Genomic DNA, 16,145 nt, shown 5'->3' with positions numbered 1-16,145 from the left:
CTCTCTAAGCAAATGTGATTTGGTGGAGCGCGGGAGGTGTTTAAGATCAGAAATTTTACAACATCCTTACAATAGATCTCGTTGACGTTTGTTCAAGACAGGGAGAGAAAGAGAGAAAGAGATGCCCTGAATCTTAAAGCACGCACTAGACTGGAAAAGCTGTTTGACGAACAAACACGTCGCAAACACATTCGAGTATGTGTATACGAGAAATAACCCGATTCCGAGATGTGTGCGGATGTGCATGGCTTGTTCAAGATGACCACTCATCTTTCGAGAACTACTAGCTGAAGTGATGACAAGAGAAAGTGACACAGCATAGTAAATGAACGTCGTTCGTATTACTTCACTGATGAAGCAAAGATATTTCGATAGCACTTCTATTCGTCTGTCTGATGAGAATTCTTTGAATTCAGCTCAAACGACAACAACACTTAACGTAGATCTAATTAAAACATTTTAAATATGATGACATTGTTATTTTTTCAAGACTTTCTTTCAATAGGAAAGATTTTTTTAACGCAACAAATTTCAATACTGGAATTTATTCGATTGATTTTTCGTTAATAATTCAAAAAATGCAATTAAGATTTATTTGATAACTAATTTTTTTTATTTGAAAAAAAAAAAAATTTTAATGTTACAAAACTTACCAAGAGTGCCATCGAGGGAGAAGGAATGCCTATCGTTCCTCCATGCCCAAGAACATAAATCGCAGGTGGTGAGTCCGTCGGTGGCGACACTCTCTTCGGGTAGATAAGGCGGTCTAGGTGGCGGAGGTACAAAACTCCCAATAACAGCCCACAAGGAATCGACATCATTGCCGACGCCCGTGTAATACAACAATTCCTCTTCGGCGACACCAGCGAACCAATCCATATCATTTATACCAGGATGGACTGTGTTTGTGCTTGTTGTGGTTGTGCTGGTGACCGTGATCTGAAACAACAATTATTTTCATGCAATTTTACAACGTATAAAACTGATAACTTTTTTACGTATAAAATATCGGAAAATAATATTTTATAAACAAGTGAAAGAGATTAGTTTATTTTTGTACGTAAGAAATACAAATAAAAAAAACATTTGAAGTGAATCTTCAAATTGAATTAAATTCAAATTATCACATGTGTTACATTAAATATATTTTTTACAAGATATAATTTGCGCATACATTCAGGCGTTTGACGATCCTTATTTCTCTGCTAATTTGATACCATGAGAATCTTGTACAAATATTTGTTAAAATAATATTGTCGGAAAATATTGTGACGTTGTTAAGCATATCTAATGAATTCTACAAAGATAAATCTATGTGCTATTAGATTGTTGTGGAACAGTTGATATTTTGCCAGTCTATATGCTTTTTGATGCTGCGACAGTCCCGAGTCAACACGACTAATGGAATCCTCGTTGTACCTCTGCACAAGATAGTAGAAAAAAAAATTCAACGCGCGCGCGCGCGCGCATCTTCCGTTTACTTCCACATAATTCAGAAAATGGAGGAGTAAACAAACGCTAAAATCAAAAGAGTCAGAAACACATCCGCCGGCGCATCCCTAAACATTTTTCTTCCTTGAAACAGTAAGAAACATCCAGACGAAACGGTCGGTCGCAAAGAGACGTTCGATGTTCTAACTCTTAAGGCAAACATTGAAAAAAACTGTGGTACAGGCGGTAGCAAACACACGCGCTTCTCTTCTTTCTCACTTTGACGGATCGTTTTCTTACACAAATGTACGAATTTCTCTGATGAATAAGAAAAGAGAAGAGAATCAGTACCTGAATTTCTAAAAATCTATTCGCAAAATTAGAAACTACACTAAACGTGTGTGTGTGTGAGGAATATACAGTAGAACCTCGTTTATCCGGACCTCTTTTATCCGGAACGACTTGAGGCCCAATCTCTATTATATAGACCGATAGTTCCGTATAATAGAGATTGGGTCTCGGTTATCCCAACTATCTTGTTCCCCAATTGATCCGGATAAACCAAGTTCCACTGTAACGGTTTTACATGTAAAGACGGAAAAAATTTTACTTAAAAGGGGGTTTTCTCATATAACAGCCAAAATTTCAAGCATTTTTTAAAGAATGTTTTTTAATAAAGAATAATCTACATGCTTATTGCTATTGCAGGTAGCAAAATCGTTCATTTTTGACAAAAATTTCTTATTTTTTTTTATCACCAATAAGCGAAACAAATGCAATTTTCTGCTTTAAAGTTTTAAATGGCCGCCATTTTGTTTCTTTTTTATAAAAATGATCAATTCTGCTAGCTGCGATAGCGGCAAGCGTACGGATTAAGAATCTTTTTGAAATTTTTGTTTCAGATGACCGTGTGAGCTAAATTCATTCTCACCGCCGTTTTCAAGGCGCCATCTTTGACTGCAGAAAGCACAATCAAAATATTAATAAATTATAACACAAAAAATTTGGCTTTAAACTATAAGATTTAAATAATAACATATATACAAACAGATTGCGTTTTGTATTCTTCATTTAAAACCTTCCTCAAAAACTGCTTTGAAATTTTGGCCGTTGTATGAGAAAACCCTCCTAATAATTTTTTCTACACTTTTTTTGTACGTCGTTAATTATATGAGAGAAAATTTCGCGTAACATGAAGAACATTTCGTGCGTGTTTTCAATGAAACACAGTGGCTCGGAGGAGCGAGAACAAGTATTCGTAGAAAGATATCTTTTATGCGAAACGTATCTTTTTCTTCTTCTTGCTCTTTTGCGGATAATCATATTGCGGACACGGCTGTTTGAAAACCGAAGGATTTCTTCGAATGCAGATTGCTGCATGCAACATGTAGCTAATGACTTCATCCATTCGTTTTGCTACAAGGCAATTCCGAGATGTTTCATGTGAAGTGCATATCAATCTAGGATGTGTGCAATCAGATATTCAAGCAAAATAATACCTCGGCGATTTTAGCGGTTGGATCATAAATGTAGTTCATCACAACGAAACGGATATATCATAGCGCCTTTTAATTTAACCTTTGCGCACTTGCATCAGGTGTCAGTTGTTATTGGGTCAGCAACTTTTTAATTTTTTTATTTATTTATTTTTTTAAATAAATACGTACGCGAGCGTTTTGTGAAGAAGTGTGTCCGCATGTGTGTACGCAATATTATGCGGATTTTAAAAAATATCTTGATACATGCCGCATCTTATCTTAATTGAAAATCTAAACGCGAGGATATTGCATTCAATCAGAGAGATTAGATGAGAATTAAATACGACAGGCAAAAATGTATACTGAGCTGTAAATCTATCTGTGAGATACGACGATGACGCTATTAGGCGCGATACACTGACACGGGTGTTCGATATTTGTGTTCGTTCATCACGCCTTTAAAGGTTTAAGGAGATTGAGGGGCGCAGAAACAATGCCGCGCGCGAACCGTTCCTTTCCATTGAAATTTCATCAGCAACCTCGAATCTGGTCGAGCGATCGAACAAAATAGCCTCTTCGTAAAAGATCCGCCGGAGCGCCCGCGGTGGTTCTTCGATTCGAGTCGCTCGCGCGACTCCTGGTATATAGGAAAGACCGACCGACAGTATATATCGTCGACGGGATCGAGAGTCACTGTGTTTATTCTCCTCCCCCCGTTCTTTGTCATGGTTTTTCCACTATGGGACGAGGTGATCGGTCGCGCAAGGCAGAGAAGAGAGATTCGACTGCAGGTGAGAGATGCATGTCGTCCTTCGCATCTTCTCGCAGCGAGGTAGGGTTGCTTTTGTGGCGGAGGAAGCTCGCGGTCGGGTTTATGGATAGGACCTGAGAGAAGCGCGAGGCCCTCCTCTCAACGCACAATGGCACGCATTGATCGGCTTAATTACCGTGATATCGACGTAATTAAAGCCCTGTTGTGTTGGGCCTCTTTCTACGAAGGCGTCGAAGAAGCCCGTGACTTGACTCCCGGCGTCAAGAGAATTCTCGCATTCCTTTCGTCTCTCTTCTCTCCTCTTCGATTTCTCCGTACGATTCCTCGTCAAGGTTCCTCTGTCACTTCCCCGCGTTCCTCCAGCAACGCTTTGTTAATAAGCTATTATCTGGCCGGCGCGACGAGCCTTCGGTGAGGCGTGCGTTTAATTCCGCGGAGCTTTTAAAATGCGCGAGTTCCAGCCGCGGAGAAAAATACGAAGGCAATCTTATATCTGGTGTGCGTGATGCCATGAAAAAAAGTTGAAGTTTTAAGCACATATTTTTTATAAATTACAAATTACAATATTTTTTTTACATAGTCGTATTTAATTTTAATGACATTTAAATATAATCAATATTCAGATCACACACCCGGTATATTAAATGACATTTTCGCAAAACAATCGAGAATTATAAACTGGAAACTGTGACGCGCGGCTTTTTCGCTTGACTTTCTCGATTCCCAATCAGTCACCGCAGTGGTGATTTCAAATTTCTCGTGTCGTGTTGCACCAAATCGGAACTCGTTCACAATTTTTGGTCTCAGTGTCAAAATCAATCAACGTTTTTTGCGTATCACATTTCAAAGAGACTTTACGCAAGGGACAGCAAGGGAAAACGAGACTCTAACCCTCAAACGACTGCGTCAGTGACCACTTCGGATCACGTAAGTGAAAAACAGCAAAAGCAATTTATATTTCTGTCCGCAAGATGTAATATTTACGTTTACCGGTCGGTTATCGCGATACGACAGATGCTTTCTATGTGACACGTATTATTTATCTCTTAAAACACATTACAACAAACATCTACGTAGGGGCCAATTAAATATTTAAAAGTGAGAATTGGTCGATTGATTTGCGCTATACATCAATATCGATTTAACGAGAACCAATCTGAAATGTTAGCACCCCGTTAGCCATTACCTTCCGATCTCATCAAGTGATGCTCGTTATATTCGAAGGAAACGTGTCTCGTTACAATTATGATGCGTTGGCGTTTACGAGCGAAAAGGATGAGAACTCGTACTTGTTAACCTTAACGTCCTCTTCGGCGGCATTGTCGTTTCCGAACAAGCTGACGTATTGACGCTCAATCGTTAAAAATCTCGTTGACTCAACGAGAACATTTCCACACGCTCTTTCCGTTCCACTTGTCTGCGCCACAGCATTTATAAAAAATTATATGCAAATCTCCACTTGTATATATAATCTTTTATCTACGTACGCAATTGCTCAAGTAATTACAACTATTTGAATTAATTAACAGATATTGTGTGTTTTATCTACTGACGTTATTTAGTTTAAAAAATAACACCTAGACTAAAAATTGTATTTATCAGATATATGCAAAAGTTTTAGACGTTTTTTTTTTTTTTTTACTTTTATTTGTTAATATCATAAAATGGCTACAAATCAATCTGGAAAACATTTTGCCTCATTTTCTGTTACTTTCTGCCACCTTACAAAAGCTCAAAACAACGGGGAAATATTTCAATTTAAAATAATTTTATTAGGGGTCTGAAAAAAAAGACTAAAACTTTTGCATACACCTAATATATACACGCAATGAATTGCAACATAACAAAAAAAGTATTATCTACCGTGCGACTTCAAAGGTGATCGATATTCAGAATACTAAAATTATTAGGATCTAAATTTTTATGTTAAAGCGAATCTAAGATTCCTTCAATGCTTCGGATACGAAATTCACATTATTGTCTCCTGCGGTTTCCTTCGTCCCTCAACTTCCAACATTCTTCTCGTTCCTTCGTCGAATCTCTCTTCGAATATATTTTATAGAACTCCGCACCTCGGAATTCGCCGCGTCCCGTTTCTATCGTCGCGTCGTCGTCTCTCGCCCATTTCGTCGGATCGCACGCATTTACAATTCTCGACACAAGCGGTGAGGTATAACACGACGCTATACTACCTCGCGCAGGCAAATCCTTAAAACGGTGAGAAACTCCGAGAGGAGAAGAGAGAGCTAGTCCGGCAGGAACGTTGGAATACAAACAATTCTCGGAAAGATCCGCTGCCGGTCTCATCTTTTGCTTCTTTCTCTTTTTCGATCGCGTTCTCTCTTTGTCGTTGTTAAAAACCGACGTTGTTTCGCGGATCTTCATGGTCCTGGAAGTTTTCGACTCTTCCTCTTGATGCGAGACAGAGAGACGTCTTTCTTCTTCCACTCCGCTTCTTCTCCTTCCGCCGAGTTTGAGGAGTCGTTAAGGATGGGTTCGAGGGCCAGAGCCGTATATAACGGATAATTGACAGCCGCGCCGTTTGCTTTGCATGAACATTGAATCCGCGCGGATGGACGTACGGCCGAAAGGAGACGAGAGAGGCGGCGCGCGATGCGAGACCACGAAATTCGACCGAACCAAACCGCGAAGGGCCACGGAGACGTGATGTGCGGCAGAAGGAAGCGAAGAAGCAAATGCATGCTCGTAAATTCTTCAATTCCTATGTTCGGAAAGACACAAACGCGACCGTAACACGGCACTGGCTTCTTTCCCGCGCGCGCAATGGGCAAACCTTATTTCGGCTTAATTGCAATCCGGTTCAGCGCAAAAACTGAAATGTGAGGTACTAAAGTGCGTGGGGATGTGCTGACTAGTTAATATGATTTGTGTACGTTTGTACACGCCATTATGAAAAATATATAAAATGCGATTTAAAATAAATATGTTTAGAATAAGATAAGACCGTTCTCGATAAAGATAATTGGAACGAACATGCGCGAAAGCAATGAGATTACAAAGAATCTCTCGCTCTTTCGCATTGCGCATCATGTACTTTTGCATGTGCGCGTGTGTGCGATGCGAAAATGTACAGTTACGCGATTAGCAAGTGGAACTCTGATCGTAACACCCGTGAAAGTATATGAAGTCTCTTTTAAATTACGTCGCAAATTATCATCTCCCGCGGTGCGACTGCGACCTCACGCGTGCCGCGATGCACGCAATAGCACACGCAACTCCCTCGCGCATTAAGAGAGCTAATGAACTTCTCAGAGAATATTTTAGCCGTGCGCATTTTTCTCCAATGCGTTCCACGTCGTTACGAGGACGACGACGGCGACGATGATTTTCACACCCGAGCGACTTTTTATCGAGCTGCATGTGCCCGTGACATTTGCTCGTGTAAGTACACGCGCGCGAAGAATATTAACGCTCGTGACTGCGCAAAGATACGACGGATCTTTTTAATCTGTTTATTCTCGCACCCCAATAAAATGCGACCTGTGCACGAAGGCTCTTTAATCAAACCACTTCGTTATACATACGCGATGTGTGTGTGTGTAACGTACTTAGTTTCTCCGGTTATTCACTAATTACGTACTAATAGAAAAGATGAAAATTTATCTAGAAAGTTTATACGCAAAATGCATCGTTATATGTGTTGACAAGTGTATACAAAGTAAAAAAATTATAAATTTGAAGTTTTTCTAAAGCTCCTTTTTTTCTACAATATATAAATATATTTTTTATTATTCTAAATATATTTTTATTATTGTAAATATATTTTTTCTAATATATGTATAATTAAACTCTCCAACTAAAGTAGTAAATCTTATTTATTGTAATTTAGCTTTTAATTTTTGTTAAATCTTCTGTAACTTTAAAACTCTCAATATTTCAGGATCTTGTTACTCTCAATGTTTGCCTTTCGACAGGGATCGTTCTTTGAACATGTTTGTATTCTCAATAGTTTTTTTTGCTGATTTCACCCACATATACATTTATCAAATTGTGTTTTTCTTTTCCAGTTATAATATTGATTTACATGTCGAGCTCCTGTACTCGCTCTTGAGAATAAACGTGGAGATACATCTTGCAAAGTTACTAATTCTTCGCTTGCTGATCCAGTCTCTGAATTTGAACGTCGCTAATGATCGGTGCTCATTAATTTTCTTCTTATAAACCTCAAATCAGTTTTACAATCGATTAATAAAAACATATCTTACATTTTTTTTACAATGTTTTAAAATTATTTCTAATTAAAACCATTTCAACAATAAAAAAAACCATTTCAACAAGTTTCAGATTTGGATTCTTATAATTTCCACAGTTGATTAATTTCTAATCGTCGCGAGATAAAATTCATCGTTCGTTTATTTCACTTCGAAGAAAGATCAAATCGAGCGGACAAAACTTGACTTGTCAAATGACATTTTAGATCTCCCCCTAAGGGAATCGAGTGATCGATCTAAAACGACGGACGAGTTCTCTCGACTTCCCCACGGGGATGTATCCGCAGTTTTCCGAACCTGTTTCTCCATCGTTTTGTGTCTTCTTCATCTTTCCTCCTTAAATCGTCATCGGAATCTCCTATTTAGTTTGTATTGGGATGGGGACGAGATAAAATCCGTTGGCGGATTAGCCCCGTTAATGGGGGGCATCGACGCAGAACCAGTCAGTGGACCACAGTCCGATGTCATAATATTATGGTACGTGCTGATGTTAATGGCATCACGTGACGCGAGATCCTTCTTTTCATCGCGCGAACAATTATAAAAGCGTAGCTGAAAACCGATACTGAATCAAGTCTCTCGATTTTCGTGTTAACTGTGTGGGAAGGATTTAGATTTTCCACGAAAATCGGAAAAAAAATATTTATATTCCAAAATTAATATTTATTCTATTAATACGGCTAGACGATCGCTCACGTGAACGTTGACGGATGCAAAGAATAGAAATTGATTCCGCGTTACATAAGAGCAACAACCTCGAATGAACAAGAGCGGAAGAAACGGTGGCGAATCCGGAAGAGCGTTGTCCCATTAATTTTCTGGAAGAGCGAGCACACAGAACTTGCCGATAATGAGTTAACGTTAGGATCGATACTCTCATTTATCTTCGTCTTCGCCTCGAAACCCTTTATCTCTCTCTTAGTCGCGATCGAACTTGATGAACGTTCTATGACTTATCTTCGTTCATCTGACAAGGCCGATCGCGGGAGGAGAAATGGCGCGAGGAAACAACGACGCCCAAATGAACGAGGAGGTATACGATGAAAGAAAGAAAGAGAGAGAGAGAGAGAGAGAAAGAGAGAATACAAGTGCACTCATAGTAGACACCGCGACTACTTTGTCCGTCTGTACGCGTTGAATCATCCGGTCGGTTTCCTTTCACGAGTCGATGGCAACCGTTCTCGCATCAAGGTCTGTGGTCTTCTCCGAGCAAGCATAATGACTCAATCCACGATCCACCTTGCCCCCACCTTCTTCCCGACCACGAAGAGAGATCTTTCTCTTTCTTCCTCGACTTCTTCTCAACCTTCTTCCCCCTCGTCTTCTGCCCCCAACCTTCCCTCTCTCTCTCTCTCTCTCTGTCTTTATCTCGCGAAGATTATACCGTCCGTTTGTCTAGAGAGAAATGGTGGAGAAGGGAGGGGAAGATCTCGAAGACAAGAGATCTGTGGTTTTTCTTGTGATCGCCTTGACTCTTTACACTGTTTCCTTCGCCGCCGTATTCTTTAACCTCTTTCCAACTCCTCTTTATCTTTTGTTTTTCTTCTTTGTCTTATGTCGTTTCTTCTTGGTGACCGGCCCTCGCGAAGTCGTTTTCAGCGGCGCTAACTCGTGCGTTCGCGTGACGCGGCGCTGTTTGTAATGCCACACGATCCCCTCCTGTGATTATACCTTATAATCCTGAAATCTGCCATGACGAGTTAGGGGCGCGGATGTTGTCGAACGACTATACAGTGCTCGAGTCAAGTAGACGTGTAAGATTGGTGGCGGCTGATTGGCCGCCGGCGCGCGTATTATCCGCGACAGACTAGGTGGAAACGCTTAAAAATTACCGGTTGTTGAAATTAAGATGCAGAGCCGAGAAGCGTTTAGCGTTGAAATATTTCGCAATTATGTCGGCTATTTTGCCGGGGATATCGTCGGAAGAACAAGTCAGTTAGCGAAGTCGAGATTACGCCGCGTGATATTTAAACAAACTTCGCGATTTTTTTTATTCTACGATCTTACTTAAAAACAATAGAATTTTGCGGACACTTCGCGACAAATTGATTTACGTATTACAGTTTGAATTTGTCGCAAAGATGCGATTCGACGGGCGTCGGTCGCGCAATTTTAATTTTCTTCAGGATATCTATCGATTGCGAGATAGGATATTACGATATGTACACGTGCATGCGTGAGACGCGCACTGTATCACGTGGGGGTTAAGGTCGACAGCACGTTCCTGCAGCAGCTGGGAGCGGCGATCCAACACGACGCGCTGCGCGCGTCTCGAAGGCATCCGCGAGCAACGATTACCATACGGGATCGCGGGTCGTATGTACTCGAGATGCTCGCAAAATTGCTACCAAATTGCAAATAATTACAGTTCGAAATAGAGAAGCCGCCTCCCGTTCCGATACTTGTATCCACCCAGAAAAACAAACAAACAAAAAAAAATTAGTTACAACTCTTATTTATTTTTAGATATAATATATATAATCATTCAGATAATAAAATCACCGGTTAACTATAGCGAACAACACGATGGGAAGAAATTCGCCTTGAGCAAGAATCTCTGATGCATCGATATACTCGTTATCTCCCTCACGCCTTGTAATCATCACTAATCAAAGCGTCTTAGGGTTGTTGCTCTATTCGCGCAGAGAATATCTATTTTATCCGATTTTTCCGATGTTCACGCAAGTGTTCAATCTTCCGGTCTTTTTTTTTTATACTACTCTCCGGATAATTTAATATCTGTATATATCGCATGAGAACGCATTGAAATGACACAATGGCCACTTAATTGAGCGTAGGATATTGAAGCGACGTGAACAAACACCAAGCGAATCTCTTCCTGCAGGTGGTTGGTTCTCTATCATCGTCGAAAATTGTAGTGTTTCGACATTGACAGTGAACCGTTCCGGATGACTCTGCAATCTCGCGCCCGAAGAATGCGGTCCAGAATCAAGTTAAGCGCCAACTTTTCGGGTTGCGCGCAGGAACGTTCCGCGCCAGATGTGTTCTATTTGAATTTAATAAATTTATTTTTTAACTCTCCTAAGAATTTACTAATTTAATTTGCAATTGTTTCTCGCATATGTGGTTTTTTTTTTTATTGTTATGTGACTGACAATGTGTTACAAATTCACACTCTCACTAAACACGTATATAGGGGAAGAGTGGCATGAAAGAGCCAGTTTTAATAAAGGACCAGAAAAATTATTTAAAAACCAATCAAACACAACGCTTATTGTTCTAATTTGTTGTTTATTCATTCATTAGGTACTGTAATAAACAAAAGAACAAAAAACAACAAAATTAATAGACATATTTCTTAAAAAAAAGTGAAATTCGGCTCTTTCATAACATGATGGGTATTGAAAGAACCATCTAAATTATTTTTATCAAAATTGCTTTTAAAGATATCTGAAAGATTTAGTTTTCTTCTCAATCGTAATTTTAAAAGTTTCTTTAAAAGTCTGATTAATAAAGTGAGAATTATTTAGATTTAAGGAAAAAAAAATATATATATACGAACAATTTACGTTGTTTTTGTTAATTTTGAAGAAATTGTTTCATATTTTTGTTAACAATTGGTTATTAATGTCTATTAACAGTTTGTTTATTAATTTTGTCTATGAACAATCAAAGTTCTTGTTATAAAGAGTCGGCTCTTTCATAACATTTCCTTTTAGAAATTATTATTTCCTTTTAGAAACCTCAAAATACACTACAAAATAAACGCTTTGACTAAAAATCATTTACAGAATCAGGAAACTAAATACACGTAAAATCATAATACAATAATTGTTGTGTTATTTTTTTTACACGAGAATGTTAAAAAAACAAATAAATAAAATTAAAAATTTACTTTTCAACGACAAAATCTTTAACACGATGGCGCCATTTTTTTTATAATGATCCGTCAAATGTGGGTGACATACACGTCTACCCTAGTGTTGCTATATAAAAATTAAAACTTCCGACGAGATTTGTTCAGAAGGTGTCGAATAATATGAAAATGGCTCTTTTTCACGCCACTTTTCCCCTACAATCGATCTTATTTTATTTCACCAAATAACTTAACGATGACGTATATAGTCTCGCGCGCGAGACTATTTTAATATTTCAAAATGCCGACTGGTTTCTCTTGTTCATTTACTCTATATCGCTCCATCTGTTTCGTGCATGCGCGCGGAACGATATTCGCGACGAGGTTGCAACAAGCCTCGAGAGCGAGACGGAAAGCGCGCACAGAAGAACGCTTAAAGACATCTTTATCCCATTTGGTGCGCGCGATAAGAATGGTCCGGGCTATTATTATGATTTCAATGCCGCGGACTAGCGATGCAAATCGAGATCGTTGCAGCGCTCTACCGTTTATCGGCACCGCCGATCGGCACGGTGATTGATTCTTCGGTATTCATGCGGATCGACGTGGCAGCGGCCGCGGCACGCGATATCGTCGTCGTCATCGTGAAACCGGCGTCGTTCTGGCAAGAGAAACACAGAAGGAGCAATGACTCGAGATACGCCCTTGTCGTCGCGGTGACGATGTTCGCTCATTCCAGTTTCCGACAAGTCGCAATCGACGGCTTACGACCGGTTCAAAGCTACCGATGCTGATAGCCGGTCGCGGGATAGTTTTGAGTCTAACCCTCTCGACAGCGAAGTTAGCCGAGCGAAACGTTATTTTTCAAGAGACCGAGTTTCTCTTGAGGATCGCCGACGTGGGTAGTAGCGGCAGGTCTGTCCTACTCGTATCACACCGGAGCTAAATGAAGAAATTGATTTGTGATACATAGCATCAATATATACGCGAATAACATTTAGAGAAATCACATTTGCGATTGCGCAACTCTTGGCCGCGAAGGTTCGCGAACAATAATTAAAAAAAGTAACGTTCAACGTGACTCTGAGTTTTTCGTTGACTCTAATTGATTCTTGAAGAACGGTGTGTTTTTTTAGAGACGTTCAAAAGAAAGCGTCCCTTTAATTATGCTTGTAATTTACACGCGCTCTTTCAGAAGAGGTAGATTTCGAAAAGTGTGTTTTTTTTTCACACACGCAACATCTCTTTTTACGAGAGAAATAAATACTTAATTTAAATAATACTTAATTGCCGCTACTTTTTTCAGACGTGAGAGTGTGAACGCGCTCTCGCCGCAAAGACCGACAAAAACACGAGCGTTATATGAACTTACGGGCGAACTTTTATAAATTCACTCGCGTCGGCCGTATCTCCACGCGATCGTCGTTAGAGTCCCCTCGAGCGCGCATGTATGTGCATACGAGAGCTTTCGGAATCCGGTTTCCCGGCGCTCGCTCGAGCGAGAGAGCTACCTTCCTCGCGCAAGTAAACCCGCCGTTTCGTGCGACGAAGACGTCGGTCCTCGTCGCTTAATAATGTCCCCGACGCGAAACCGTAACTTTGTACGACGGGTACCGGATAAGAGGCGAAGCGGGCCCCCGGCACGCGGGGGAAAGCAGGGAGCAGGAAAGATCGAGCCGCGCGAACGAGGGAAAGAGGAACCTGTTATTTCGGCGGGCACGAAGCCGAGGCGAGATTACACGCTGTCATACACCGTTCGTCGCGCGGCTCTTTTCGGACCCTCGCGGATCCTCCAAAGGATCTTCAGACCCGGGTCTTCTCGGATACTTTCTGCTTTTCTTCTTATTTCAGAGAAAGGAGAAGGAGACACGAAATGCGCGCGCAGATCAAACATCCGCAAACGTCTTATTCGCGCGATTATCATTGCCCGTTGATTTGCGTTCCTGCCAAAAACGCTCATCGCTTTGCCGCGCGAAACTCTTCCGCGTTTCGAATAATAACCGTCGACAGTCGGCGAATGATATGCGCGTCGACTTGGTGCGTGTGTGTCGGTTAATGTCGGAAATTTAAACAAATTGCGGCTGTAACTGACTTGAAAATTTCTAGAACTTTGCATTTTTAATGATTTTTAAATAATTCCATCTTCTTGGAAATCACAAAATAATTTTGTATCAAAAACTGTTTTTTTCTTACATTGTATAAAACAAAATTATATTATAAATCATGTATACTTATTCACACTTGCAAAATCATCTTGTCCCATTAATGTGATACGTAACTATTAATCATATCAAAGAAGAACTAAATAATTATTTCACGTCATTATCTCGTTCGATGCTTGTTTGAAAGAAGACACAAACGCGAACACCTGGCGTCTTATCCGCTACATTTAATCCACGCGATTATCATCACCGGCCGATTGGCATCCGATGATCGCGCATCATGCGAGCGTATCTCTGCCGGCTGGCAATTCACATCTTGAAACCCGATAGACAGGCAAAGAGTCGAACGCGGAAGACAGCCGAGGAGAGTACACGACTTAGATGACCGTCGGCAGAGTGTGTTGCTGATCGATTAAATATGAAGATCGCGTGAAATTGAAGCTCTTTATATTTCTACGTGATTAAAAAAATACATAATTGTAACAGCAACTATTGATTTATAAATACATTGCAAATGTTTTAGAGGAAATAGTGTGAAACAATTTAATAGAAAATATAAAATAATAGAATAATTTGACAGAAAATATAAAATATAATAAAAAACAATAGAAAACGCGTCGATTTTTGGTTAATTCTTTGTTTAATATAACAATTTATTTCTTTCTCGATACACCGCGAACAATTGCGAAAACTGTCGTGTTTGTTAAATGAGAGAAAAAAGCAAACGGGAAATTGAGAAAATTACATGAGAGAGAGAGAGAGGGAGGGAGAGAGGGAAGGAGGGGGGAGGGGGAGAGAGAGAGAGAGAGAGAGAGAGAGAGAGAGAGAGAGAGAAACACGTTACTTAAAGACACGTGCGCGAATGCACGCCGGACAAAATGCATATTTTTCACGCTTTGTTTCTCTCTCACGAAGGTTACGGCAAAATCGTGCCTTTCTCTCTCGCTTCCTGCCTCGCTTCGCTTCGGAGGATATGACTATATAGTAGTCCGCCATTCACCTCATTTCAAATCTTCTTACGATCGGTATAATCACAGCTCGTTATTCACAATCGTGTACATACATTGGACTATATCCAGTAGACGGACGTATAGAGGTGTTGAGTCGATTCACGCGTAACGATACGCCGCTTACACATTGTTATTATGCAGATCGTATCTGTAGCGTGTCTTACAAGAATTTCAATTCTCATTCATAGCTATTATTTAATTATATACGATTGTTGCATACGTATCTGCTTTTTCCTCGTTGGTCGTGTTTTCGCCGTTTTTAGCTTGTTATTTTATTCGTTACGATTATCGCGGCGAATACATATTGTGTCACCGTGCTACGCATACGTAGTTTCCGGGATATTTTAACGGCCATTATTTTCACACGAACGTATCAGCGGCTTCCGCGGTATTTCACACACACACACACACACACACAACAGATGAATAGATACGGCTGAATAGACAAGCCAAACCGAACCAACCTTCTCGCCAGTGTCTTATATGTTTTTTATTATATCCTCTTTCGTATCAGAGGCACTTCCTTGTTTGATCAAGATTAGAAGAACGGTCTTCAAGCCCCCACGCCGCATATTTTTTTCCTTCGCTTAATAAGACCGTGTCTATGTATAAACTCGACTAAAAAATGACATCACATTAGCGGGGACACGGCTTATTTTTTTCCTGGATCTAAATTTCACTCCTCCGGTACTGTTATCAACATCGGGATCGTATTTTATTTTTTGTTTTGTTTTTTTTTTACAGTTACTTGTAATAAATATTTAAGTATCTTTTTTCCTCGTGTTTTTCCGTACGAGTTTTAAATTCAAATTTGATTCGGATTTTATTAACAATTATTAAAGCATTGAAGTATGAAAATTGTTTGCAAAATTTAACATATCTTTTATATCGAGGAGTTTTGATCTTACGACGATCTTTATATAAATCAACATGAAAATCCAAATGTGCGCAACATAATTCTTCTGTGTATGTGTACTCGGTATAATTTTTTTCTAAACATTGCGAAGAGATAATTCGGGGGAATATGCTCGGCGACTTTCGGATGTAAGATCCTTGGTTGTTCCTGGCGGGAGGGCGCAAGAAACAAAGTTCGAGCGAAGAGCGGACGAACAAACGAGGAACGAAGAAAGAACGTGAACAGAGGAAAGAAGAAACGCCAGCTCATAAATAGATGAGCTGTCGGAGCGCCGGGATTACGTATGACGGGACACGAGAGAGCGGCGGTGGAGAGAGATGATATCTG

General features: G+C 40.0%; 1 protein-coding gene across 1 annotated transcript in view; it reads right to left on the bottom strand.

Moving 5' to 3' along the window:
• The window catches only part of LOC109858052 (TSC22 domain family protein 1-like), a 72,046-nt gene that overhangs the window by 25,822 nt on the left and 30,079 nt on the right, over positions 1–16,145 (bottom strand). Inside the window, exon 2 of the mRNA XM_020434929.1 lies at positions 654–939. Within this exon, the coding sequence (XP_020290518.1) occupies positions 654–939 (286 nt within the window). The remainder of the gene's footprint in view (positions 1–653; positions 940–16,145) is intronic.

This window comes from Pseudomyrmex gracilis, unplaced genomic scaffold (assembly GCF_002006095.1).
Source record: "Pseudomyrmex gracilis isolate BER0280 unplaced genomic scaffold, ASM200609v1 scaffold_184, whole genome shotgun sequence".
Lineage (NCBI taxonomy): Eukaryota > Metazoa > Arthropoda > Insecta > Hymenoptera > Formicidae > Pseudomyrmex > Pseudomyrmex gracilis.
This window is presented reverse-complemented; position numbering and strand designations above follow the sequence as displayed.